Below are 27,620 nucleotides of genomic sequence, written 5' to 3' on the forward strand. Positions count from 1 at the left end.
GAAACTGCCCAAACATAGGTGTGCCAAGGGTGTAGCATCATACTCAAAAAGACTTGAGGCTGTAATTGCTGCTAAAGGTGCTTCAACAAAGTATTGCGCAAAGGCTGTGAATACTTATGTGCATGTGATTATTTTTTTTTTAATTAAAATATATTTGCAAAAAATTTTAAGCAAACTTTTTTCACTTTGTCATTATGGGTATTGTGTGTAGAATTTTGAGGTAAAAATGAATTCAATCAACTTTGGAATAAGGCTGTAACATAACAAAATGTGGAAAAAGGGAAGCGCTGTGAATACCTTCTGGATGCACTGTAGTTCAGCCTGAGAGGTAAAACCCAGGGCTGGTGAGAGCATCATCATCTTCATCATCTCCTCTCTTCTCTCATTGGCTGTCATTCACAGCTGATCCACAGAAATACTCTGGGCTTTGTTTACTAGAGGTTTTAATGTTGGCATTTCACTTGTTTCTTGTCTTTGTTTAACACGACTGTTTTTACATCCAGAGACTGTTGATGTGAAGTGCAGCATTATCAATGACCATAATTAGCAAATCATTTGAACACATTTCCTCCATCCACCACTGACTTATTCAATGACCTTGTTGCTTCCAATGATAATTTAAGATTCTCTTTAGATTCAGTTTCTCCTGATCAAAAAACACCACAAATCAAATCACCATGGAAAAAGAAACTGTTGAAAAGGTGAGAGAGGACAGAGGAAAAGCAAATCACATGTTCACTTGAATATTTTTAAACATAGGGTTTTAATTAATTAATTCAGAAAACCAAAATAACCACAGTTTTCTTTTCTACAGTTGATAATCTTTTAAATCCACCACCTGCTCTCAGTCTAACTCAACTTTCAACTGAGAAAATCTCAGCACAGTTTGAAAAGACAACATTTCTGTTAGAGCCAGCATAGCAAATATTAACACACAAACTGTCATGGGCTCCCAGCTATGATGTCAACCAATCTGCTGCCTTACTCTCTCCTAAGGAACAACAAGACTAATAAAGTCCTCTGAACTCAGGAAACCTACTGCTTTTAAAATGTCAATGATCAATCTGGACTGCCAGTTAAATAATTCCAGACACATTTCTTTGAGAGAAAATTGTTTTTAATCAACCACTCACATTTAACCAGTAACATTTTAGAAAAGTTCAAATCTGGTTATTCAGCAACCCACAGCACAGAGAGTGCTGTAATCAAAGTGGTAAATGAGAAATGAGCCGGTCTCTGACCGTGTTTTAGTCTGATTTATTCTTATTTAATGAAACAGCCGTAGGAATGGTGAATATTCTCAGGGGCCCCCCAGTACTGAATATGGTGTTCCTCAAGGAACCATTCACAGCCCAATCCTGTTATCACTATATTTGCTCCCATTGGGAAACAGTATCAACCATCACCATATTGGGTGTCATCTGTACGCTGATGATACACAATTGTACATCTCTGTTTCCCCAAATGACTCCATTGCACTGCTCTCTCTCATCACCTGTCTCACTAACATTAACACATGGATGTGTAAAAACCTTTTAAAAGCAACAAGAGAAAATCTACACTTTGTGTTTGGTCTCAGCAAACAAATGAAAACACTAATCACATATTTGGGATCACTTTAGCCTCAGATCTTTAGAGGAAGAAATAAGAAATATTTCCAAAGTCACTCAGAATCCTCACTCACACTTTTATTACTACCTGTTTAGACTGTTGTGATTCTCTGTACCTTTCAGAAACGACTGTAAAGTTGTGACATGAGATTTTCTTTGGTTTTATGTTCCATGCAGATCACTAAGCTCTTCCACTACCTTTCTTTTAGATGTCTTTTCAGTGTTTTTTGTTGTTGTGCTGTTTTAATCCTGTTTGAATCACTTTGGCCAAAGTGTTTGTAGAACATATTTTATGTATGTTATCTATATGTTATATCAATAAAGTTGAATTGAAAAACATTTTAGAGCCAAGTTTAACCTGTTGCTGCCCAGAGGGACCACCTGTCCTGCAGAGTCTGTCAGTCTTCATGTGTCAGGACAGAGTGAAGCAGCTCCACGGTTTCTGCACCGGCCTTCACTCACACTCACCTGCTCACCTGAGTGATTATCTGCTTTAACCTGAACCATGCTCTGAAACTTCATGGTCTACACCCACACTGACAACTTGTCGCTGATTGGCTGGTTGGTGATTCCCTTGAGCCAATCACTTCCTCTCCTGCCTCCTGACCAAACAGACCTCAGTGACTCTGACTGTTGGTGGGTTGAAGAGCTGAGCAGCTGCTGATCTCCTGCAGGAACAGAAACCATCCAGTGAGCAGCAGCTCTGTGGTGAAGCAGCTCAGTGATGACAGAGGTTCAGACAGCCACTTACAAGAGGAGCATCTCTGAACACAGCTCATGATGAAGCTTGAAGTGGACGGACTCCAGTGGCAGAAGACTCAGCAGGTCACAAAGAGCTCAAAGTTCTTATCAGTGTCGTATGAAAGGACTGGAACAGGAAGGTGAGGCACACAGGTGGAGACAGGAAGAAACAGGCTCCAGCAGGACAGTTACTGTGTCTGTTTAACTTCAGAACTGTGAGGCTTCCAGATCAGTCATAGGATCTCTTCCCTGACGGTTTACGTTACCAGATGGATTTCAGAACTGTTCAATCACAGTCCTGAGGTCAGTCATCGTTTTCAGGTGGTGTCAGCTGAGAGCACAACACACACAAACACACCAGAGTCCATAACCAAACAGGTGGAGTGTGAACGCTGGATGGACCCTGCAGTGGGACGGTTTAGTTGACATGGTTTTTGTCGGGGACTCGGTCCATAGAGATTTAAACAGACAGTGACAGATCAGTGAAACCATAACACCAAGTTCTGTCAGTCAACACAATGTGGAGCTTCACAGCACAAATCTGAAATATCAGGTGTTAACAGAATGATGGGAACCAAAACAGACCGGCTGCACCGAGACACTGACCCTGCTGTTTTTACTGGTCAGCTCCCACTCTGTCAGTGACTGTGTTTCATTGTTCAGCTCGTAATCATGAAAACAACTCTCTCACTTTCTAATGAGTCGGCAGCAAAAGTCAGTGAGTCATCTGCAGTTATACATTTTAATAAACTGATGATAAAAGTTTGAGACTTTAATTTAAACTGTTTATGAGATGATTTTGGTCCAGATGCTCTGTAACTTGTTTTCCTGAAGGTCAGAGGTCAAACTGTTAATAATGGAGTCTGCATGATCAAGGTGTTTCAGGAGGAGGAGGATAATCACCTGCACAACCTGGCAACCCAAATGTTTTTCTTATTAATGTTTTATAACTGAGCTGTAAACGTTTTAATGTTTTACTGTAGTGTGTGTGTGTGTGTGTGTGTGTGTGTGTGTGTGTGTGTGTGTGTGTGTGTTCCAGCACAGGTGGTGTACCATCTGTTGTTGTACTTCATCATCATCGTCATCAATCTGCATCGTCGTTGACACATTTGCCAACCTGAGGAGCAAAGAACAGGGGGAGGAGGAGACACTGGAGACCAGGTGTTTCACCTGTGGGGGGCAGATATCAGTAAATGTCTGATGAAATGAAACAGCTGTCAGACCCCATCCCTGCATGAAATGAATACGCAGTCTGCTGTTAGTGATGTTTGTCATTTCTATTAGTGAAAGCATCAACTAAAAATGAGAAAAATTTATTCTTCAATAAAAATAAAGAGAGTGAGGAGAGAGAAAAGGTTCAGTAGACAGGTTAAAGTCTGACCTTAGTGAAACCCACAGTCAACTATGAGAACCAGCCCTAGTTCTTGGAAGCTCTTCTGGTTCTGCTGTTTGAAGTTGTTTTCCTGACAGACTGATAAAAGCAAACTCACCTGCAGAGTTTTTCCTCACTGTGACCTTTGACACGTGGCTGTGATTCCAGAGAGTGAACTGAATGTACTGTAATGTGTCTGTAGATGACGGAGCCCAGGAACAGGAGGCAGAGGATGAGGTTCTTGGACATTCAGGAGGGAGCCAGTGCTGCAGGAGGAAACCTCCAGATCTATAAAACATAATGACAGTCTGATGATCAGCTATGGACTGTTCACCCTCGTTAAACCATACAGCCAGACTGATGGACTGTGTTAAAGGAGAAAATGATTCACACTCTACTGATGTTTCTCACCAAAACCAGAGGAGAGTTTTTTGTTTGGTTTTTACTGATTGTGAGTCAGACCTGTGGTCACTGAGGGACACGGACTGAACACTGTTACTGTACAAAGATTGATGTTATATTATTATTCTTCTTCTTATTATTATTATTGTCTTTGGAAATATTGTGTTTATATTTCTTATAATAATTTCATAGTAATTAGTGACTTTCCTTCACTGACAAAAGATAGTGGGAAGGAGGAGGATGGTAAATTGAGGGATAAAGAATTCTGAATACATAAAATATTGGCTATGAAAAATGAAATGCATGTTTTCTTTTTTTATTAAAATCATTCTCTGAATTTAGTAAAATGTCATAGTATGTGTGGTGAGTGAAGGGTTCTAGGTTTTATACATTACAACGGCTGGTTACTTTAAAGGACACCAACAATAAAATACTTTAATCCGACAACACCACCCTGGGAATTTCACCCAAGGAATTGTGAACCCTCAGTTGATACCAAATATTTCAAAAAGGCAAGAGACACGGTTCCATCCATCAATAATATTTATTGACAATATATCAACATAAGGATCATCATTAAAACACAATCACTCAGTGGCAGGGTAAATGAATATAACTGGAGCTTGGGGCTTACTAGTGGCAGGGTAGGCCCACGGAAACAGGATCCCAGGAGAAGTCACCCTAAAGCACACGTGCACACACACCCACACAAGTGAAGTCAACACCAGGAGACTCAAGACACAGCACACAGGAAGAGGGCTCCACCACCAGAGGAGGACACCAGCCCCCCCACCACAGGTGCCCCGCTCCTAAAAGAACCAAAACATAATTAGGGGATTACACTTCCAACACAAAGTATAAAAACATACAGCGGCTGAATGATGAAACCTGGACACTGGTTATCAGCAGCTCTCAAATGGCCTCCTGCCAGTGATGTAACCAAGGAAAGAAAGAAAGTAAACTGAAGAAAACAAGAAACTGATCATTAGTGCTAAATGGTCAATTCAATTAATAAATCAGCACTTAAACCATATATAACAATACACAAATGAAAGTGAGGTGAAAGGGTAATCCCACATTACAAATCATACATGTAACAAAATAAACTACAAACTATCTGTAAATAGACAAATGTGTGACTGCAGCTCACACAACATAACCTGTACCTAAACAAGAAAGACCCTCTGAGGCCAAAAGCTGCTACAACAAATCTTTATTCTGCTACATATCCATGGTTTTCCACCCACTCTTTCATGGCTGAATCAGCCTGTGGAGGAGGCGGACATGCCCCGCTGCTCTCATGCTGTCCGAGCCCACTAAAGGCGGCCTGAGCTCGGCCGGACAGCCGCTGGAGAACAGCTGCATGTTACTCTTCAGGGTTGATGTGGATGCAGTGTTGCAGGCTGAGGGGCTGACAGGGGGGTTAAAGCTCAGTGTGATGTTCAGAAGACAATTACTGCCGCATCCAATGAGTCAGAGGATCCTGGTTCTCCTCCAACTGGAGCCAGTGTCGCTTCTATTTTACCTCAATCCTGATCAATACTTACTAGTGCTCCCTATCACTGATCAATAGTGACTCTTGCTCCCTATCTCTGATCAATAGTGACTCTTGCTCCCTATCACTGATCAATAGTGACTCTTACTCCCTATCACTGATAAATACTGAACATGTCATATGTTTAGAGAGTTTACTGAGAGTTTATTTTGATGATTTATTTCTCACTCTTGGATCGATATTCAGGATCAAACTCTTCAGCAGTGGTGGAAAGTAACTGAGTCATTTCCTCAAGTACAGTTCTGAGCTACTTTACTTATATCCATGTTCTGCTGCTTTCTACATGTACTGCAGCTCATGGACCCGACAGGTGTAGTTACTGCTCACGCTCCAGCTGTAGGTTGTAGATTAGAAAATGATCAGAACATATAAGATGTGGTTGAAGACGAACCACATCATGTTTGTCCTTTGACTATAGGACTCAGTGATTCAGCTGAAGAAATGAATGAGAGGAGGAGCAGCTGGACCCTGTCTCTGTTTCCCTGGTAACTCATGTCTGTAGTTAGAGTCACTGAAGGAAACTTTGGAGGCAGTTATTAGGAATTTACACACACATTAACATTCAGTATTATTAATTATTAAGTATTATGAAAAAATAAGTAACTCAGAGTTGAACCAGTTATTTGATCAGCAGCTGATAACATAAAATGACTTTGTCTGGAACAGAAACTTTCCTTTGACAGGGCTCAGTCAGTGGAAATGGAGTCCTCCACTTCCTGTTTCAAGAGCTGGAGCTGATGGGGAAAAACACTTGATAACTGGTGGTGTTCTGGTCTGACTCAGAGACAAGCATTTGAAATGATTCATGTCAGTATATTGACATAATCCAGAATTTTTCTTTCATGAGAATAAAAAAAAAAACAAGGCCCAGAACCATAAAACCATATGACAGGTTTGACTCTTCTTTTGCAAAGAAATACTGTTTGTTAAATAAGATCACACATGAGCTCGACGTCTAAAAGCTGTAAAAATACATTTAGCTGAGATGCCTAAACACCCAATTCAACTGAGAATCACCAAACCAGGTGAGTGAACTGAGCTGTACCTGTTAAATCACTTTTAAACCCACACACCACAAACTTGTTGTGAAGTGTCTCAGCTGTTCTCTCATCAAACCCACAGCCGACGCTGCGACGTCTGAGGAGCAGGATGAAGACTGAGTCTCAGTCTCTGTCTGCTGTCGGCCGTCACTGCTGTGAGTCAGACCGATGTGTGACTTGAATTTGTCCTGGATGAAGTTGGAGAGCAGGTGGCTGCAGTTGGCTCAGTTTAATCTCACAGATCTGTAAGATTTATTGATAATTTTTTACCAGGTCGACAGTCACTGATGACAAAGGTTTTTTACTGATCTGTGGATGCATTTTACAATCAGCTCAGTGCAGCAAACAAACATATCAGAGCATGTAATGTGATCATCTGAGATTTTTATTCTAGGTTAAAGAGTGTGTTATTGAGCTGTAAAAATCCTCTGATTCTACCAGGGAGAAAAGATGGAGGCGTCTGTGAAGGAGCAGCTGCTGGAAGCTTTGCAGGATTTGGGAGCTAAAGAACTGGAACTCTTCCAGTGGTACCTGCAGGATGCTGAGTTACCCGATGGTTTCCCTGCCATCAAAAGGTGCTATCTGGAGGATGCAAGCAGACCGCAAACAGTGAATTTGATGGTCAACATGTACACTACTCAACATGCTATGCATGTGGCAAAGTGGATTTTAAAGAAGATCAAAGGCAATGAAGGTCAGTCACAGGAAAAGAAAAACATGATATACATGTCCCATTATGGATAAACAACAGTATCCAATAGATTTACAAACACCTGAAATGTATTCAAAGCTTAAGCTGTTTCATTTCTGGATGTCAGAGGATATCAAATAGAAGGCATATGCAGTGACATTGTCAATAACTAGAGATAAACTGTCAAGTTTGGCTAAGGTAGTTTTGGTACTAACGAGGAGAACCTCAGTTGTATCACTGTTGAGTTTCAGAAAGTTAGAGGACAACCAGGAGATCATTTCCAGTAGACAATCAGAGAGGGAAGATGGTGGAAGGGTGGACTTTGGATGAGAAGACATGAACAGCTGGATGTCACTGCTGTAAAAACTACACTGAAGGTTGTGGCACTGGCTCACTGACCATCTCATGTGGAACGCACATTTGAACACAGGCCATTTTTTTCTGTACATGTAGTGAGAAATCAAAATACATGAAGACAAAGTACAATTACATGTCAACTTAAAATGTCAGAACTAACAATATAAATTCTGAATGATCAGCTGCTCTGCATTTTGTTGTTAGTTTGCTTCGAGCTGGAGAGCAAACTGAGATCTTTGTTCCTTTTAACACTTACATGTCCTCATGTTCATTTTTTCATTGTCAGTCTGCGCGCCTGTGAGCTCTCAGAGAGAAGCTGTGAAGCTCTGTCCTCAGTCCTCAGCTCCCAGTCCTCTAGTCTGAGAGAGCTGGACCTGAGTAACAACAACTTGCAGGATTCAGGGGTGAGGCTGCTGTCTGCTGCCGCCGCAAGTCCACAGTGTTCACTGGGAATTCTCAGGTCAGGATTCATCAACCTGTTTAACTGATGACCATGTAAAACCTGATTTGCATTAGCGAACATTCATCCAAACTGTGTAGGATTTTGTTAAACAGTCATTTCTAGACTCTGAAAATTACTTTATGTGGAGTCTGTGGAGATTTTTCATCTATTTCTATATTATTATTATTATTATTATTATTATGTTCACCTACTGATGGTCAAGATGTTTTCCTAAATGTAGTTGTAAGTCGTCGTTCACATGTATTTAACCTCAGTGGGACAGGCGCTGCGATACAAAGAAAGAGTACCTGCACACTAAATTCACAGCTCCCCTTTGTTAGCAGAGGTTTGAGCAGCAGGTCATTACTGTTGAACTCATTTGCTCACAGTAACCAAGGAGTCTCACAGTCTTCATTTTGATAAGATACAGAAGAACAATTTCCAGCAGTTTGAGCCTCCTGCTGTTTGATCCTCTCCAACATGTGTTTCTGACTGTCTCTGGTTTAGTCTCTTCCCTGACATGTGAACATCTGTCAGATTTATTCATCTAACATATCACAGACTGTGAAACTGTGAAAGACTCTAAACTCAACATACAGGAAGGAAGCTTTAAGGATTGTGTGTCTTCACAAATGATGAAATATTTTCTCTGTATAATGACAAGATAAAGACTCCACTACCTTTCTCTCTGTGGTGACTGTACATCCATACATACAAGCCTACATCTGAAGAGAGTAATACAACCATCTGTCTTTAAAAGCAGTGTAATGTCTATGTTTGCATGCTGAATGTGAATGTGCCCCCTCCCTCTTTCAGGGTGGAGGCTGGTGGAGTCCAATGGTTGAGACGAGGTCTGAGGAAGTGTAAGTGTGTTTTTCATTTGATTCATGAAAACGAAACAAGACTCAGTCACAACAGATCAATAACTCCACCTGTGTTGTGTCTAGTTGTCTCCATCAGATTCCTGTGAACTCACAATCGACACAAACACAGTGAACACAAAGCTCCAACTGTCTGACGACAACAGGAAGGTGACTCATGTGGAGGAGGATCAGTCGTATCCTGATCATCCAGACAGATTTGACCACTGGCCTCAGCTGCTGTGTGGAACTGGTCTGACTGGTCGCTGTTACTGGGAGGTGGAGTGGAGTGGAAGGGTTTATATATCAGTGAGTTACAGAGGAATCAGCAGGAGAGGAAACAGAAAAGACTGTGTGTTTGGAGAGAACCATCAGTCCTGGAGACTGTACTGCTCTGATCAAGTTCACTCTGTCTGTCACAATAAGAGAGAAACATCTGTCTCCTTCTCCGTCTCCTCCTCCTCTGTCCCCAACAGACAGAGGAGAGTAGCAGTGTATGTGGACTGTCCTGCTGGCTCTCTGTCCTTCTACAGAGTCTCCTCTGACTCACTGATCCACCTCCACACCTTCAACACCACCTTCACTCAGCCTCTGTGTCCTGGGTTTGGGTTCTGGTCGTCTGGCTCCTCAGTGTCTCTGTGTTCAGTGTAGTAGAGAGAGTCTCCTCCTGTTAGAGAAACTCTCTCACTGTTGAACAGATCATTCAGTCTGTACATGTCTCTTTCACTCACTAACATGTTTTCACATTAATGTACTGAACAAGTTTGTTTATGAACTATTGTAAATGTTACAAATATTACAGGATATATATATTTTTGATAATCTGTCATTTATTTATCTTTTCACAATAAAAGTATCACTGTGAATGTTTGGTCTTTTTGTGAATCTCAGGACTACTCAACTGACTCAGTTCAAACTGAAATTCTGTCAGTTTGTTTGAAGGTCTGAGAAAAGGCCTGATTCTGAGGCTCTTGGTGTTGAACATTTATGTCCAGAGGGAAGAATGAAAAGTTCTAAGACATTAGGTTTTACAGTGACTTTGTCAAAAACAGCTTGAAGTGTACCTCTTGGTCTTTTATTTTGAAAGCATGTCTATAGACCCTCTGTGGGACAGAAACATCCCTTGCAGCTTTATTGCAACTACAGTTGTGTGTCAATACTGCAGCCGAGCTGGTGGCAGTAGTACACCTGAAGGATGTCAGTGGCCTGGAGAAGGGTCCGGCTGCAGCCTGCAGACCAGGGGGCGTGGCATGATCGGGGCGTAACGTGACAATCCAGTTACACCCCCCCAAACCATGACTTAGCGATCCAGTTACACCCCCAAACCCACAGTAGGCCAATAGCAGTCATGCTGCTCCTGCTCACGGAACACCCCCTCATACAAACATGGGGTGGCTGCAGCTGAGGAGAAAGAGCCTGAAGGTCGGTGGTTCGATCCCCGGCTCCCCCAGCCCTCATCTCAAGTTGGGAGCGTAGGTCTTTTACTTTCATTGATCTGATATATCATAGTTATTGTTATTATAGTACTAATAATATACTTATAGTACACATTTTTGTGTATTTGGACCATTGATAATAAAAAAAAATCACAAGAACTGATTAGTTTATTTTCAGCCCTCATTTATATTTAATGTACAAACCAGGCAGAAGATGGTGGGAACTTACATTATATACACACTCCTGACTCTCCCAGCTGGTCTGAGAGCATCTGGGAATGTAGGAGGAACTTATCTGGGCTGCTCTGGTTGCCCTTTTCCCACCATGGATCCAATCAGGTTGAGTGACTAGAAAAAGGAAGGATGGATCTCATTATCCATCTTAATTATGACAATATAAACTATTTCCTTCATTGATCCAGGTTAACTTCTCATCAAATAGTACACCTAGAAATCTAATTATTCTGACTTGTTCAAGTGTTTGCCCATATAATTTCAGTGATACTGTTTTATGACTCCTGGCAAAACATATCACTTGTCTCATTGCCGCAGATACTGTAACTTGAAGCCCCACTCATTTGTCCACTGTTCCACAATCCCAACTGCTGCCTGGAGTTTTCCCTGAATATACTTTAGATTCCACCCCCTTACCCATAAGGCCCCATCATCAGCATACAGAGATCTGCCTATTCCTGAATTTTTTATTTGCTCAAAAGTATCATTAATCATAATGTTAAATAATATCAGACTACAAACACTTCCCTGCAGGGTTCCATTTTCAACCTGATATACTCTTGAGTATTCTGTTCCCACCCTTACTTCTATTGTCCTCTCACGGAGGAAGTCCAGCACCCAGTTGTACAACCTGCCACCCACCCCTAATCTACTCAGTTTACTTAGTAAACCTTCCTCCCACAACATATCATAGGCTCTTTCTAATACAGCAACTACTATTTCCTTATTTGTTTGGGCTTTTCTCATTTCTGACTCCAAGCGTAGCACAGAGTCCATTGTGTTTCTCTCTTTCTGAAACCCACTTTGGAAGGGAGAGAACAAGTCTTTACTTTCTAGAAAGTACAGTAGCCTCCCTTACCATCCGTTCCATAGTGTTTCCCAACTGTGATGTAAGAGCTATTGGTCTATAGTTTGAGGGATCTGATGAGTCTTTGCCAGGTTTTACAATGGGTACAATGACTGACTGTTTCCATGCAACTGGAATTTTCCCAGCGTCCCACAGTGTATTGAACAATTGTAATACAACCATCAGTGCACTGTCGTCCATATGATCCAGCATGCTGTGACAAATGCCATCTTTCCCTGGTGATGACTGCCATGTGTGTTGGAGATGGCCCTTTTCAATTCAAACCAACTAAAAGGAAAGTCTAAACTATCTCATGTTGCAGGTTTCCTAATATTAATACCTGTGTTTAGTGCCAGAATGTGATCTCTACCCTGTCTAGCATTTTCTGATTTTAACTAAAGTCTCTGCCAAAAGCTCTGGCTTTTCTATGTTGCTGATTTCTGTTTTGTTGCTTATTGTCAACGCCGGTATTAAAGAATTCCTCCTAATGCCACTCATTGTCCTGACCATACCCCCCACCTCAGATACCTGTGTCTCTCTCTCTTTTCAGTTACGTTCTGTGTGGTATTAAAAAGTCTTTCATTAAACACAGAAACCCTGTGACATCACATTACATCACATTTGATCCTTTTGTCCGAGGCCACTCATCAATGCGTTCGGACCACATCTCAAACTGTAAAACCTGCTTTAGTTTGCCTTCCTCCACTTTGACCTGTTGCCTGTCGATTTAGTTTCTGTCACTTGTTTTAAAGGGACACACTCACAAAGGCACCTGGCAGCTGAAAGACAGAGAGGCCAGACTACGTCTACACAGAGCAGAGAGACACAAGTGATCACTATAAACCTGTGAGAAAAACACCAAGGCAGGAATTACAGCTTTTTACGATTGCTTCAGGGACATCAGATGTGTCATGTAACTGATCTGTAGAACGTGTGTGTAGACCAAGCAGTTGGCTTCAGTGTTGACTGTGTCTCATAGAAATCACTCATTACAACAAAGCCTTATTCTGTGACTGCTGGATTTAGTTAACATGGATCAATTAAAATACCACTAGGAGGCTCATTTTAGCACCAAAGGCCTTGTAATGCACACAATATACTAACCATCAGCCACTGTGAGCAACAAAGAACAATTAGTCAACAATAATCATGAACCAACAATAATTACTTCTGTTCTGATGACTGAGCCTCTTACAGAAGTTTTATATATCATTGGAAAACAGACAACTTATCTGTCCACATAGGGAAGACTGTAGTCAGTTACATGTTTTATTCCATCCAAGAGGAAACAAGAGGCTCAGACAGCTTCTCTTTACAGTACATTCAATAACCAACCAATAGCTCAACTTATTGAATATATCTGGCTTTATAAACAGACCCCGTCTCATCATGTAAGATGAAAACATAGAAAAGATTTTTCTACAAAGTGTAATTCTCATTTCTTCCAATTCATAAATGTATTTTCATTATTTATGAAATAGAGGTTTAAATCAATGTTACATTATTAGTTTGACAGAGCTGGATATATTGTAATATATTTCTAATTTGTCACGTCTATGACATGTTGGGATTCAGCCTCCACACAGACACTACAGTGGAAGGTGTCAGTTTTGTGTAATGCTGCTGGTATGATGTCAAAATGACTGTCCACATGTTTTCTCTGTCTGTTTTGCTGCAGGAGGCGTCCTGCAGGAAAAATGGGCAAGATGCCAAACTTCTAGATTCCATGATGGCAGGCAGGAAGTGTGTCTGCTCTCATCTGTTAGACGACGCACACACAACACATCCAGTGTGTCTCCAGCCTTACAGTGTGTAGCCTAATAAAGATTTGTTGTAGCAGCTTTTGGCCTAAGAGGGTCTTTCTGTTCGATCGCTTGGTGATCATTGGCCAATCACCACAAGGGGACACACTATAAAAGCGGGTCACCTTGCTCCTGCTCTGCCGCAGGTAGGAGACAGTCTCCGTTATTGTCTGCAGGTTGGCATGTCCTTGTTGCGCGGCTGCTTATCTCGGCTGCTTGTGACTCTGTAGATCTCCTGGCTGTTGCTTCCTGTGCTCCGAGCAGTGACCTTCCTGTTGATCGCTGCTGGCAGGTTCCTCCTGCTCCTCCCCAGTGTCATTGTGCTGTGAGCTTCCTGCTGGTTGCATTTCACAAACAGGAGTTGTGCTCTAGGTAATGACTGCTGTAGCAGACTAGGGCCTGCAGATTCCCTTGTCTTCCTGTGGGTGAGAGCTCACGCTGCCTGATTGGTATGTAGCCTGCTCTGGCATCAGCACCTGTGGTGGGGGGGCTGGTGTCCTCCTCTGGTGGTGGAGCCCTCTTCCTGTGTGCTGTGTCTCCAGTCTCCTGGTATTGACTTCACTTGTGTGTGTGTGTGTGTGCACGTGTGCTTTAGGGTGACTTCTCCTGGGATCCTGTTTCCGTGGGCCTACCCTGGCACTGGTAAGCCCCCAGCTCCAGTTATATTCATTTACCCTGCCACTGAGTGGTTGTGTTTTAATGATGATCCTTATGTGGATATATTGTCAATAAATATTATTGATGGATGGAACCATGTCTCTTGCCTCTTTGAAATATTTGGTATCAATTGAGGGTTCACAATTCCTTGGGTGAAATTCCCAGGGTGGCGTTTAAAGTATTTTACTGTTGGTGTCCTTTAAAGTAACCAGACATTTTACTAAATTCATAGAATAAATTTAATAAAAAAAGAAAACATGCATTTCATTTTTCATAGCCAATATTTTATGTATTCAGAATTCTTTATCCCTCAATTTACCGTCCTCCTCTTTCCCACTATCTTTTTGTCAGTGGAGGAAAGTCAGTAAATACTATGAAATTATTATAATACACAATATTTACAAAGACAATAATAATAATAAGAAGAAGAATAATATAACATTGATCTTTGTACAGTCACAGTGTTCAGTCCGTGTCCCTCAGTGACCACAGGTCTGACTCACAATCAGTAAAAACCAAACAAAAAACTCTCCTCTGGTTTTGGTGAGAAACATCAGTAGAGTGTGAATCATTTTCTCCTTTAACACAGTCCATCAGTCTGGCTGTATCGTTTAACGAGGGTGAACAGTCCATAGCTGATCATCAGACTGTCATTATGTTTTATAGATCTGGAGGTTTCCTCCTGCAGCACTGGCTCCCTCCTGAATGTCCAAGAATCTCATCCTCTGCCTCCTGTTCCTGGGCTCCGTCATCTACAGACACATTACAGTACATTCAGTTCACTCTCTGGAATCACAGCCACGTGTCAAAGGTCACAGTGAGGAAAAACTCTGCAGGTGAGTTTGCTTTTATCGGTCTGTCAGGAAAACTACTTCAAACAGCAGAACCAGAAGAGCTTCCAAGAACTAGGGCTGGTTCTCATAGTTGATTGTGGGTTTCACTAAGGTCAGACTTTAACCTGTCTACTGAACCTTTTCTCTCTCCTCACTCTCTTTATTTTTATTGCAGAATAATTTTTTCTCATTTCTAGTTTATGCTTTCACTAATAGAAATGACAAACATCACTAACAGCAGACTGCGTATTCATTTCATGCAGGGATGGGGTCTGACAGCTGTTTCATTTCATCAGACATTTACTGATATCTGCCCCCCACAGGTGAAACACCTGGTCTCCAGTGTCTCCTCCTCCCCCTGTTCTTTGCTCCTCAGGTTGGCAAATGTGTCAACGACGATGCAGATTGATGACGATGATGATGGCGTGCTGCCGCATCATTAGAAAGTGAGAGAGTTGTTTTCATGATTACGAGCTGAACAATGAAACACAGTCACTGACAGAGTGGGAGCTGACCAGTAAAAACAGCAGGGTCAGTGTCTCGGTGCAGCCGGTCTGTTTTGGTTCCCATCATTCTGTTAACACCTGATATTTCAGATTTGTGCTGTGAAGCTCCACATTGTGTTGACTGACAGAACTTGGTGTTATGGTTTCACTGATCTGTCACTGTCTGTTTAAATCTCTATGGACCGAGTCCCCGACAAAAACCATGTCAACTAAACCGTCCCACTGCAGGGTCCGTCCAGCGTTCACACTCCACCTGTTTGGTTATGGACTCTGGTGTGTTTGTGTGTGTTGTGCTCTCAGCTGACACCACCTGAAAACGATGACTGACCTCAGGACTGTGATTAAACAGCTCTGAAATCCATCTGGTAACGTAAACCGTCAGGGAAGAGATCCTATGACTGATCTGGAAGCCTCACAGTTCTGAAGTTAAACAGACACAGTAACTGTCCTGCTGGAGCCTGTTTCTTCCTGTCTCCACCTGTGTGCCTCACCTTCCTGTTCCAGTCCTTTCATACGACACTGATAAGAACTTTGAGCTCTTTGTGACCTGCTGAGTCTTCTGCCACTGGAGTCCGTCCACTTCAAGCTTCATCATGAGCTGTGTTCAGAGATGCTCCTCTTGTAAGTGGCTGTCTGAACCTCTGTCATCACTGAGCTGCTTCACCACAGAGCTGCTGCTCACTGGATGGTTTCTGTTCCTGCAGGAGATCAGCAGCTGCTCAGCTCTTCAACCCACCAACAGTCAGAGTCGCTGAGGCAGGAGAGGAAGTGATTGGCTCAAGGGAATCACCACCAGCCAATCAACGACAAGTTGTCAGTGTGGGTGCAGCCCATGAAGTTTCAGAGCATGGTTCAGATTAAAGCAGATAATCACTCAGGTGAGCAGGTGAGTGTGAGTGAAGGCCGGTGCAGAAACCGTGGAGCTGCTTCACTCTGTCCTGACACATGAAGACTGACAGACTCTGCAGGACAGGTGGTCCCTCTGGGCAGCAACAGGTTAAACTTGGCTCTAAAATGTTTTTCAGTTCAACTTTATTGATATAACATATAGATAACATACATAAAATATGTCCTACAAACACTTTGGCCAAAGTGATTCACACAGGATTAAAACAACACAACAACAAAAAACACTGAAAAGACGTCTAAAAGAAAGGTAGTGGAAGAGCTTAGTGATCTGCATGGAACATAAAACCAAAGAAAATCTCATGTCACAACTTTACAGTCGTTTCTGAAAGGTACAGAGAATCACAACAGTCTAAACAGGTAGTGATAAAAGTGTGAGTGAGGATTCTGAGTGACTTTGGAAACTTTCTTATTTCTTCCTCTAAAGATCTGAGGCTAAAGTGATCCCAAATATGTGATTAGTGTTTTCATTTGTTTGCTGAGACCAAACACAAAGTGTAGATTTTCTCTTGTTGCTTTTAAAAGGTTTTTACACATCCATGTGTTAATGTTAGTGAGACAGGTGATGAGAGAGAGCAGTGCAATGGAGTCATTTGGGGAAACAGAGATGTACAATTGTGTATCATCAGCGTACAGATGGCACCCAATATGGTGATGGTTGATACTGTTTCCCAATGAGAGCAAATATAGTGATAACAGGTTTGGGCTGTGAATGGTTCCTTGAGGAACACCATATTCAGTACTGTGGGTCCCCTGAGGATATTCACCATTCCTATGGCTGTTTCATTAAATAAGAATAAATCAGACTAAAACACGGTCAGAGACCGGCTCATTTCTCATTTACCACTTTGATTACAGCACTCTCTGTGCTGTGGGTTGCTGAATAACCCAATTGGAACTTTTCTAAAATGTTATTGGTCAAATGTGAGTGGTTGATTAAAAACAATTTTCTCTCATTAAGAAATGTGTCTGGAATTATTTAACTGGCAGTCGTCCAGATTGATCATTGACATTTTAAAAGCAGTAGGTTTCCTGAGTTCAGAGGACTTTATTAGTCTTGTTGTTCCTTAGGAGAGAGTAAGGTAGCAGATTGGTTGACATCATAGCTGGGAGCCCATGACAGTTTGTGTGTTAATATTTGCTATGCTGGCTCTAACAGAAATGTTTTCTTTAAAACTGTGCTGAGATTTTCTCAGTTGAAAGTTGAGTTAGACTGAGAGCAGGTGGTGGATTTAAAAGATTATCAACTGTAGAAAAGAAAACTGTGGTTATTTTGGTTTTCTGAATTAATCGTCTCTCTTTCCTGACGACGTAACTGTTAATTAAAACCCAATGTTTAAAATTATACAAGTGAACATGTGATTTGCTTTTCCTCTGTCCTCTCTCAGCTTTTCAACAGCTTCTTTTTCCATGGTGATTTGATTTGTGGTGTTTTTTGATCAGGAGAAACTGAATCTAAAGAGAATCTTAAATTATCATTGGAAGCAACAAGGTCATTGAATAAGTCAGTAGTGGATGGAGGAAATGTGTTCAAATGATTTGTTAATTATGGTCATTGATAATGCTGCACTTCACATCAACAGTCTCTGGATGTAAAAACAGTGAAATACCAACATTAAAACCTCTAGTAAACAAAGCCCAGAGTATTTCTGTGGATCAGCTGTGAATGACAGCCAATGAGAGAAGAGAGGAGCTGATGACGATGATGATGCTCTCACCAGCCCTGGGTTTTACCTCTCAGGCTGAACTAAACCTCTGATTGGTGGAGGTTGTTCTGGCTCCTGAAACTCTACTGCTCCCCTCACTGTGTCGGTGAAAATTTAAACTACATTTGAATTTTCACTGAATTATTATTCTGCTACAAACAGCAGAACTAAACACCAGTCAAATATAAGGCTATAAAGAACAGGAAGTAAATATAAAAACATTATTTACCACACAGAAGGATTTAAAGTTCTGTTAATTAATGATGAATTAAACCAATGATACTTGTTGACTTATCATTAAGATATATAGACATGGTCATATAAAAAGGCTGGGAGATATGGCTAAAAACCTCATATCTCAACAGGCTTAAGAGAAGCAGTAAATGTGCAATAACAATACAATACTATGAAAATGTAACAGTAACATAATGAGTAGATTTTAACTTCAACTTACTTTTTACTTTTATCTTAAAACATTTGAACTTCTACTGGAGTAAAAAACTTTTTTGGTTTCTATTCACTGCAGGGGCTGGTTACAAATATTTAGCATATTCAACATTATGAATATGATCATTTAATATATCTTCTATAAAGTATTATTGAATACATCAATAAGATGGAGGATAAAAACAACATGTTCCTCCTGTACAATAATATCTTGTAAAGTTCAGCTGAAGAACATGAGGCTTCAACGTCTGAGTCAAACTAATCTTCAGAGTTCAAGTCATTTTACTGTGAAATTCCCTCTTTGTGAAGCTCAACAAGGAAACTGTTCAGAGCTGAACTTGATGAGCTTTAAGTCCAGAGACACTGATGATGCTCTGTCAGATCCAGAGGAACACACAGGGATGATGGTGGACTGGACTCTGTGTGTGACAGTGGAGCTGTTCTCAGATCAGTTCAGACTGCAGCACTGAGAGTCATCTCCACTTCTTCTGATTCCTCTGTCAGTCACTGCTGGATCAAGCTCTCCTCTCCACTCTCACCCAAACATCTGTGTAGAGAAGAAGAAAGCAGAGGAGATGAATCAGTGTTTACAGAGACTCACTTCATCAGTCAGTGATGCAGCAGGGACTTCAGTCCTGTTCAGACCAGATGTGCAGCAGCTGCTTCCTCTCAGCTCTCATGTTAACGTGTTGGAGTGAACACACTGAGCTGGAAGCTCACAGACCTGCAGAGACGTTCAGCATCAAGTCTGTTCACTCTGCACATTTCACTCAGTCCACAGTGGAAACAAAGTGCTGAGTCAGCAACAGGTCAGTGATGGATTCACTCCTGTTACCTGTCAGCTGATGTCACTTTAAACACAGAGTCTCTGTGTGTTGATCAACATGTGAGCTGCTTCTGAAACATCACCTGACTGAACATGGAGGCTGTCACTAAGAGCCAGGGACTGTCAGGCTCCATCACACTGATCTCAGAGCTGTGACACAGATGAAACTGATCAGCTGTTTAGTGTTGAAACCAGAGAACAAACAGTCTCAGATCAGATTGGACACTTTGATGAATGAGGACACTGTCTCTGTCCATCTGTGAGGCTGTCAGCTGGAATCAGCTTTATTTCCTGTTCACATCAACACAACAACAACAGTCGTCTTCACATCAACTCACACACATGATCACAACAAGCTTCTGGCTGCTCTGATTGGCTGACTGTTGTCTCTCTCTCTGTCTGTCTGTCCAATCCTGAAGCCTGTCCCCGTTCTCCTCTCACAGCTTCACTGAGGAAAGCAGCCACTGAGGAGGTTGGAGGTTCACAGGAAACACTGGATCTTTGCTCTGATACTAACTGTGTTTAGTACAATAAGGCTGAGAGCAGCATGGACTGACTCCGCCCCTCTACTGACCTCAGAGTCTCCAGTCTACAGTCTGGACTCTCCACGAGACCACGGAGATCCTTCAGGGCTGAATCCTGCAGGTTGTTCTGGCTCAGGTCCAGTTCTCTCAGATGGGAGGGGTTGGACTTCAGAGCTGAGCCCAGAGAAGAACAGCTGATCTCTGACAAACTGCAGTCACTCAATCTGAATAAAGAATCAAAGATGTAGATCAATGATTGATAATCAATCAGATTTGTCCTGATCAACCTTTCAATCTTTGTCTAAATGAGTAGAGTGACTTTGTCCTTCTGTTATTGTGGATCATCATCATGTCAGTACAACACAACATTGTCAACACAAAAGCTGTGTGTGTTGTGTTACAGATGAAAACACACACACACAGTTTGATCAAACAGACATTAGTCCTGACACTTCACTGAAATCTACTGAAAAAAAGAAGAATGTTTCTTCACTTTCTTTGGACAAATATTAGTTGTGAGGATCTTGTGTATGTTGTTGTGATAAAAATGAATTGACTTGAACAACTAACACTGGACATTTTCTCCAGTGGATTTAGAAAACATGAGTCCTCTGACTGAGAGAAATACGAGTGTGTGAGCTGTGAAGGTTGAACTGAAGTGAACAGACATTATTCATGACAAGTGAGTGAAATGAGCTGAAACTGAAGAATCATTCTCAGTCTGAGAGAAGAACAACTGGAAACATGAGACAACAACTATTTACAATGTCATTCATTCATTCACAGTCAATGGATTCAACTTGTGTGTGAAGCTTCATTAGCTGTGGATTCAAGATATAAGATCTACAACAGTGAACTGACCTCAGAGTCTCCAGTCTACAGTCTGGACTCTGCAGAAAACCACACAGACCCTTCACTCCTGGATCCTGCAGGTTCTGGTTTACACTCAGGTCCAGTTCTCTCAGATGGGAGGGGTTGGACTTCAGAGCTGAGACCAGAGAAGAACAGCTGATCTCTGACAAACTGCACCAACTCAATCTGAATAAAGAATCAAAGATGTGAGTTTAGGAGACAAAGTTCCTGCTTGAAACCACAAAGAGTCAAACAGACAAAGTAAAAACAGCTCTCATTAATATTCATGACAACATGCTGCTGCTTCAATAAAGACGTAGTGACTCCACCTCTTCAACTCTGCCAGCTCCACCTGTGGCTCCATCTATACAAACTCATGTTGTGCAGATTCTACTAAAGATCCTCAAGTTTTCAAAGACAACAAACATGTCAGGCTGAAGTTTGGAGACATGAGAACAAATGTATAGAAATATATATTAAATTCACTAGTTGATGGAACGGCAGAGACACAGACACCTGGTGACTGAGCTCAAATATTTAACACAGTCAAACCTACAGGATTTAAAGTGATGAAACAACCTGTTGCTATGACAACTTGGCTTTGAATATTGGAGTCAGTACAAACATCACAGAGCCTTATAAAAGTGTTGGGACCATCAGCTATTGATTATAGATCAGTTATTGTCTGACAGATTCAATGTGTTTCTGTTGGTGTTTTAAAAAGTCATGAGGTGAAAGTTGAAGAGAAACAGTCACTGGACTAAAAGCAGAGAAGAAGAAAACAGACTTTACCATGAAGATCCTCAGTGTGGATCAGTATAATATCAGCCTCATGTCTGCAGCTCAGTGTCAACACAACTTTCACATCACATTCATCTCAGCACAGAAAGAAAACATGGAGTCTGACCTCAGAGTCTCCAGTCTACAGTCTGGACTCTGCAGAAAACCACACAGACCCTTCACTCCTGGATCCTGCAGGTGGTTTCTACTCAGGTCCAGTTCTCTCAGATGGGAGGGGTTGGACTTCAGAGCTGAGCCCAGAGAAGAACAGCTGATCTCTGACACACTGCACCAACTCAATCTGAATAAAGAATCAAAGATGTAGATCAATGATTGATAATCAATCAGATTTGTCCTGATCAATGATCTTTGTCTAAAATGAGTAGAGTGACTTTGTCCTTCTGTTGTTGTGGATCTTCATCATGTCAGTACAACACAACATTGTCAACACAACAGTTGTGTGTGTTGTGTTACAGATGAAAACACACACACACAGTTTGATCAAACAGACATTAGTCCTGACACTTCACTGAAATCTACTGAAAACAAGAAGATTGTTTCTTCACTTTCTTTGGACAAATATTAGTTGTGAGGATCTTGTGTATGTTGTTGTGATAAAAATGAATTGACTTGAACAACTAACACTGGACATTTTCTCCAGTGGATTTAGAAAACATGAGTCCTCTGACTGAGAGAAATACGAGTGTGTGAGCTGTGAAGGTTGAACTGAAGTGAACAGACATTATTCATGACAAGTGAGTGAAATGAGCTGAAACTGAAGAATCATTCTCAGTCTGAGAGAAGAACAACTGGAAACATGAGACAACAACTATTTACAATGTCATTCATTCATTCACAGTCAATGGATTCAACTTGTGTGTGAAGCTTCATTAGCTGTGGATTCAAGATATAAGATCTACAACAGTGAACTGACCTCAGAGTCTCCAGTCTACAGTCTGGACTCTGCAGAAAACCACACAGACCCTTCACTCCTGGATCCTGCAGGTCCTGGTTTACACTCAGATCCAGTTCTCTCAGATGGGAGGAGTTGGACTTCAGAGCTGAGACCAGAGAAGAACAGCTCATCTCTGACAAACTGCAGAGCCTCAATCTGAATAAAGAATCAAAGCTGGAGATCAATGATTGATAATCAATCAGATACGTCGACAAACAGTGAGAACTCAGTCACACTGTTCAGAACAAACATGGTGGAGCAGCTTCAATGTTCCAAAGTCACCAAACAATCAGAATCAGAATCAGAATCAGTTTTATTGCCAAGTATGTTTTCACATACAAGGAATTTTTTCTGGTGATTGGTGCAATTGAGGATCAGGGGGATCAGCAACAGTGGGGCTCTCTAACCTTGTTGATGAGGCTAATAGCAGATGGGAAGAAGCTGTTTTTGTGGCGAGAGGTTTTGGTCCTGAAGGACCGCAGCCTCCTGCCAGAGGGGAGTGACTCAAAGAGTTTGTGTCCAGGGTGGGAGGAGTCAGCTACAATCTTCCTTGCATGCCTCAAAGTCCTTGAGGCGTACAGGTCCTGGAGGGATGGAAGATTGCAGCCAATCACCTTCTCAGCAGAGTGGATGATACGCTGCAGTCTGTTATTGTCCCTCTCCGTGGCAGCAGCGTACCAGATGGTGATGGAGGAGGTGAGGATGGAGTCAATGATGGAGGTGTAGAAGTTCACCATCATAGTCCTTGGCAGGTTGAACTTCTTCAACTGCCTCAGGAAATACATCCTCTGCTGAGCTTTTTTGATGAGGGAGCTGATGTTTAGCTCCCATTTGAGATCCTCTGTGATGGTGGTACCCAAGAAGCGGAAATGCTCCACGGTAGCCACGGGGGAGTCGCACAGGGTGATAGGGGTGGGTGGGGCTGGGCTCTTCCTGAAGTCCACTATCATTTCCACTGTCTTCAGAGCGTTTAGCTCTAGGTTGTTCTGCCTGCACCAGGTCACCAGACGGTCAGTCTCCCACCTGTAGGCAGACTCATCGCCATCAGAGATGAGTCCAATGAGAGTGGTGTCGTCTGCAAACTTCAGGAGCTTGACAGACTGATGGCTGGAGGTGCAGGTGTTGGTGTACAGGGAGAAGAGCAGAGGAGAAAGAACGCAGCCTTGCGGGGATCCAGTGCTGATGGTCTGGGAGTCAGACACATGCTTTCCTAGCTTCACGTGCTGCCTCCTGTCAGACAGGAAGTCGGTGATCCACCTGCAGGTGGAGTCAGGCACGCTCAGCTGGGAGAGCTTGTTCTGCAGCAGAGCCGGGATGATGGTGTTGAAGGCAGAGCTGAAGTCCACAAACAGGATCCTGGCATAGGTCCCTGAGGAGTCCAGGTGCTGGAGGATGAAGTGGAGAGCCATGTTGACGGCGTCATCTACAGACCTGTTGGCTCTGTAGGCGAACTGCAGGGGGTCCAGGAGTGGGTCAGTGATGGATTTGAGATGGGACAGGACAAGGCGCTCAAATGATTTCATGACCACAGAGGTCAGGGCAATGGGTCTGTAGTCATTTAGTCCTGTGGGCCTTGGTTTTTTGGGGACAGGGATGATGGTGGAGGATTTGAAGCAGGCTGGCACGTGGCAGGTCTCCAGTCAGGTGTTGAAGATGTCCGTGAACACCGGAGACAGCTGATCAGCACAGTTCTTCAGGGATGATGGAAAGACAGAGTCAGGACCGGCTGCTTTGCGGGGGTTCTGCTTCTTAAAAAGCCTGTTGACATCTCTCTCCAGGATAGAGAGAGACGTTCCTTTGGTAGGGGAAGAGGGGGCTTCTGATGTGGCTCTGATGTGGAGGTTAGTGTCAGGCTTGTCTCATTGTCTTTCAAAGCGGCAGTAGAACTCATTCAGATCGTTGGCCAGACGGAAGTCGTTAATGGAGTGGGGGGGTTTAGGTTTGTAGTTTGTGATCTTTCTGAGCCCTTTCCAGACAGAAGCAGAGTCATTGGCTGAGAACTGGTGCTGAAGTTTCTCAGAGTACAGTCGTTTATCTTCTCTCACCGCTTTGCTAAACCTGTACATGGACTCTTTAAACTTGTCCCTGTACCCACTCCTGAAAGCTTCCTCCTTTTGCCTCCTGAGCTGACTGAGCTTAGCTGTGAACCAGGGTTTGTCATTGTTATAACTCACCCTGGTGCATGATGGGATACAGCAGTCCTCACAGAAGCTGATGTACGACGTCACAACGTCACAACAACTGCACAATGTCACATTTACAGGAGGAGGGAAAAGATTTCTCTGTGTCCACATCTTTAAAGAAGAACTTGTGTCACTGTTGAGAACTTGAGGAGGACGAGTGCTCGGCCTCAGTCTACCACCGGTGTTACAGCCCATTCTGTGAGCCGTCAGATTCTGTGACCTGCAGCAACAACCAGTTCACCTTCAGGTAACGTTCAGAGCCTCCTGCTGGAAAACACCACAGATTTATTCAGCTGATCTTCACTGAATGAGGAAGTAGAATTCATCTGATTTTCACATCAACCCCCCAGTGAGGAGCAGACTGAGTGAGGACGGGGTTAATGAAGGTCACAGAGAACAGATCAAACCTGTGCTCACAGTCCTACAACCCTTCAGCTCAGCACAACGTCCACGGTTTAGGTCTGATAGTTGATGAACAGAGTTTCTCTGAGTGTCAGTGTCAGTCTGCTCTGGTAACTGCTCCTGAACCACAGTCACATGACCACTTGTGTTATTCATGTGATTAGAAGAAGCTCCATTCTTCAAGATCAAGTCTGACCTTTTGTTGTGTTCACACACAGTCAACTAGATATGACATGAAGGACACCTGGAGCGCTTTGAGTTCACAGTGCACAGGTTCAGAGAAGCACAACGTGGACTTGAAGAGAACAGAAGTGAGAGCAGCTCAGTTCAGGTAACAGGGACCAGACTGATCTGCCAACAAAACCCCTACAGCCAACCTCCCCTGGAGCTCAGCTTTCAGAGCAGGCTCCTCTGCCTCTGCTGCCAGCTCTGTGTATCTGAGCTGTTTCCTCTCAGAGGCCGTTTCTCCTGCGTCCTCCCATGGTACTGTCAGCTCCACAACATACACAAGCTGCTGTGTTTCTGACCACAACACAACATCTGCTCTCAGATCAGTGGCAGCTGTCTCCTGAGGAACTAGGAGCTGTTTTCCTGGATCTCCTCTGATTGGCCAGTCCCTCCCTGCCTTCAGCTGCATCACGCCTGTTCAAAGCTGCTTCCTGAGTCCTTCACCCTCACCAACAAATCAAATCCATCTTGTCTCCTTCTGCCTCCAGTGAGTTCACCTCTGAGCTCTGACTCTCAGTGGCTGCTGGGAGACACCTCAGCACCTGCTGATGTCTCCAGGTGTGTGGGCCTGGAGACAGGCTTGTTTTAGCCCCTGATAGAAGGAGCCACATGAAGCTCCACCTGAACATAGAGGACATGTTGGCTCCTCACCTGTTTATTCACTATGATGTTGGGGAGGTGGGAGCTGCTCATAAATTGCTCCCAGCATCAATCTAATCCTTCCTGCCTCCATGTCCCAGCTGAGTTTCCTCTTGTCTCCACTTTCCCGCCTCAGCCACTGGCCCTGCTTTGATCTGGTTTGTGTTGCAGTCTGAAGGTCTGTGGCTTCCCATGATGCTGCAGTGCTGACATCAACACACAACAACAGCTGCAATATTTGTTGGTTGCAGAGAGCTGCAGCTTTGCTGGTGTTCAGATCAGCAGCAGCAGCAGAAGATCTGTGAGACTGTTGCAGTTTGATTCTCATCAACTTTCTGATTTTAACATCAAACTCTGTCAATTCTCTGCTGCTCTGAATCACAAACACTGTGACTGCTCTCATCCAGGGGCCGAGTGGGACCCTTCATTTTACCTGGAGATCACCAGTCCCAGCTGTTAATAACACACAAAGACAAACAGCAGCTCACACAAGCACAGGGCTGCTGCCCAACAACTAGCAGCTAGCTACACTAGCCACATTTACTATGAGCTGAGCTAGCAGCTAGCTACAACGCCCCTGCTTAGCATTTCAGCTGCCGGCTCTTGACTGGATGTTGAATCTCTCTGTGATTGTGGAACATTTCTCTGCTTCCTCCTCCAGTATTTGTTCTTCTTCATTCTTCTCTGCTCCACCTTTCTCCTTCTCTTTCTGCTGCTGCTTCAAACCAATGTGAACAGTGAACACACACGTTCCCTGATAACACCAACACGTCTCTGATGACTCTGTACCAGCCCCACTTCACAGCTCTTATTGGTCAGCAGCTGACCAATCACAGTTCAAGGCACACCGACAACATATTATTATTAGACTACACAATAATCAGTCCGGCCCCGGCCCCCAAACAGCCCCCAGGGATTCTCCTGACCCTCCCCATCACCACTCTGCTCCTGGTCTCATCTTCCTTCTTTCTCTTCACTGGCTGATTTTTTAAATCCTCACACAGAAATCCTGAAAATGAACCAACCAATGAAAAACTGGAACTTCACAGATTCAAACTGAATATAAAACTACAACAGCTCCAGTCAGTGAACTGACCTCAGAGTCTCCAGTCTACAGTTTGGACTCTCCAGTCCAGCACACAGCTGCTTCACTCCTGAACCCATCAGGTCCCAGTTTCCACTCAGGTCCAGGTGTCTCAGATGGGAGGGGTTGGACTTCAGAGCTGAGGACATGACTTCACAGTGAGTCTCTGAGAGTCCACAATAACCAATTCTGTGATGAGAGAAAATATAAAATGTGTTAGAATAAAATCAGACAGTTTGTAATAAAAGACACTGAAGTTAAAATGCATCTGATGAGAAAAGATGATGATGTGATGAACATCTGCTCTTCACATCTGTGGCTCAGCTCATCTGATCTGATTGTGTTTGACATGAAACAATAATTCTCATCACTCTCTCTCAGACCTGCAGAGTTTCATGGGAATCTTTGTTGTGCAGATGTAGGAGGGAAAATGATGTTACATTTCTGCTTCCATCATATGATTTGATCCAGAGTCAGAATCTTGTTGAGAAAAACAGTTTTATTCTCCACTGTTTTTAAACTGACTCCAGATTGCTTGGCTCTGCTGCCTCTCTGTAGAAGTCAACACACACCACTGCATAAAACACATCTGGCTCATTGTGGTGAATCAGTGGCAGCGCCCACGTTGATCCATGAACAAACTGTCCTCAGTAAAACACTAGAGATCAACACTTAGTGGACTCTACAGTTACAACCTGGAAGT

The 27,620-nt window shown here is 42.9% G+C and overlaps 1 protein-coding gene and 2 long non-coding RNA genes across 13 annotated transcripts in view; 1 reads left to right on the plus strand and 2 right to left on the minus strand.

The window, feature by feature from the left end:
* Nucleotides 1–27,620, minus strand: part of LOC139609600 (NACHT, LRR and PYD domains-containing protein 12-like) — a 144,710-nt gene that overhangs the window by 106,835 nt on the left and 10,255 nt on the right. For 6 of the 11 annotated variants that reach the window (XM_071464417.1, XM_071464414.1, XM_071464418.1 and 3 more), the window contains 6 exons: nucleotides 26,930–27,106; nucleotides 22,361–22,537; nucleotides 21,554–21,727; nucleotides 20,656–20,832; nucleotides 19,845–20,018; nucleotides 16,401–18,991 (listed from right to left, as the gene is read on the minus strand). In XM_071464417.1, coding sequence (XP_071320518.1) covers nucleotides 18,949–18,991; nucleotides 19,845–20,018; nucleotides 20,656–20,832; nucleotides 21,554–21,727; nucleotides 22,361–22,537; nucleotides 26,930–27,106 — 922 coding nt within the window. In that variant the 3' untranslated portion in view covers nucleotides 16,401–18,948. Of the gene's footprint in view, nucleotides 1–16,400; nucleotides 18,992–19,844; nucleotides 20,019–20,655; nucleotides 20,833–21,553; nucleotides 21,728–22,360; nucleotides 22,538–26,929; nucleotides 27,107–27,620 lie in introns of those variants that run through there. The other 5 variants (XR_011685275.1, XM_071464415.1, XR_011685274.1 and 2 more) reach the window with 4 other exon arrangements.
* Nucleotides 690–1,127, minus strand: LOC139609662 (uncharacterized). The gene is made up of 2 exons (XR_011685288.1): nucleotides 1,004–1,127; nucleotides 690–939 (listed from the first exon to the last, which is right to left on the minus strand). It is a non-coding gene; the product is annotated as an uncharacterized lncRNA (long non-coding RNA).
* Nucleotides 5,685–7,983, plus strand: LOC139609906 (uncharacterized). Its single transcript, XR_011685401.1, has 3 exons — nucleotides 5,685–6,705; nucleotides 6,803–6,965; nucleotides 7,162–7,983. It is a non-coding gene; the product is annotated as an uncharacterized lncRNA (long non-coding RNA).

Source organism: Trachinotus anak, unplaced genomic scaffold (genome assembly GCF_046630095.1).
Source record: "Trachinotus anak isolate AG129_WGS33_773 ecotype Australia unplaced genomic scaffold, CSIRO_AGI_Tana_v1 ptg000026l, whole genome shotgun sequence".
NCBI lineage: Eukaryota > Metazoa > Chordata > Actinopteri > Carangiformes > Carangidae > Trachinotus > Trachinotus anak.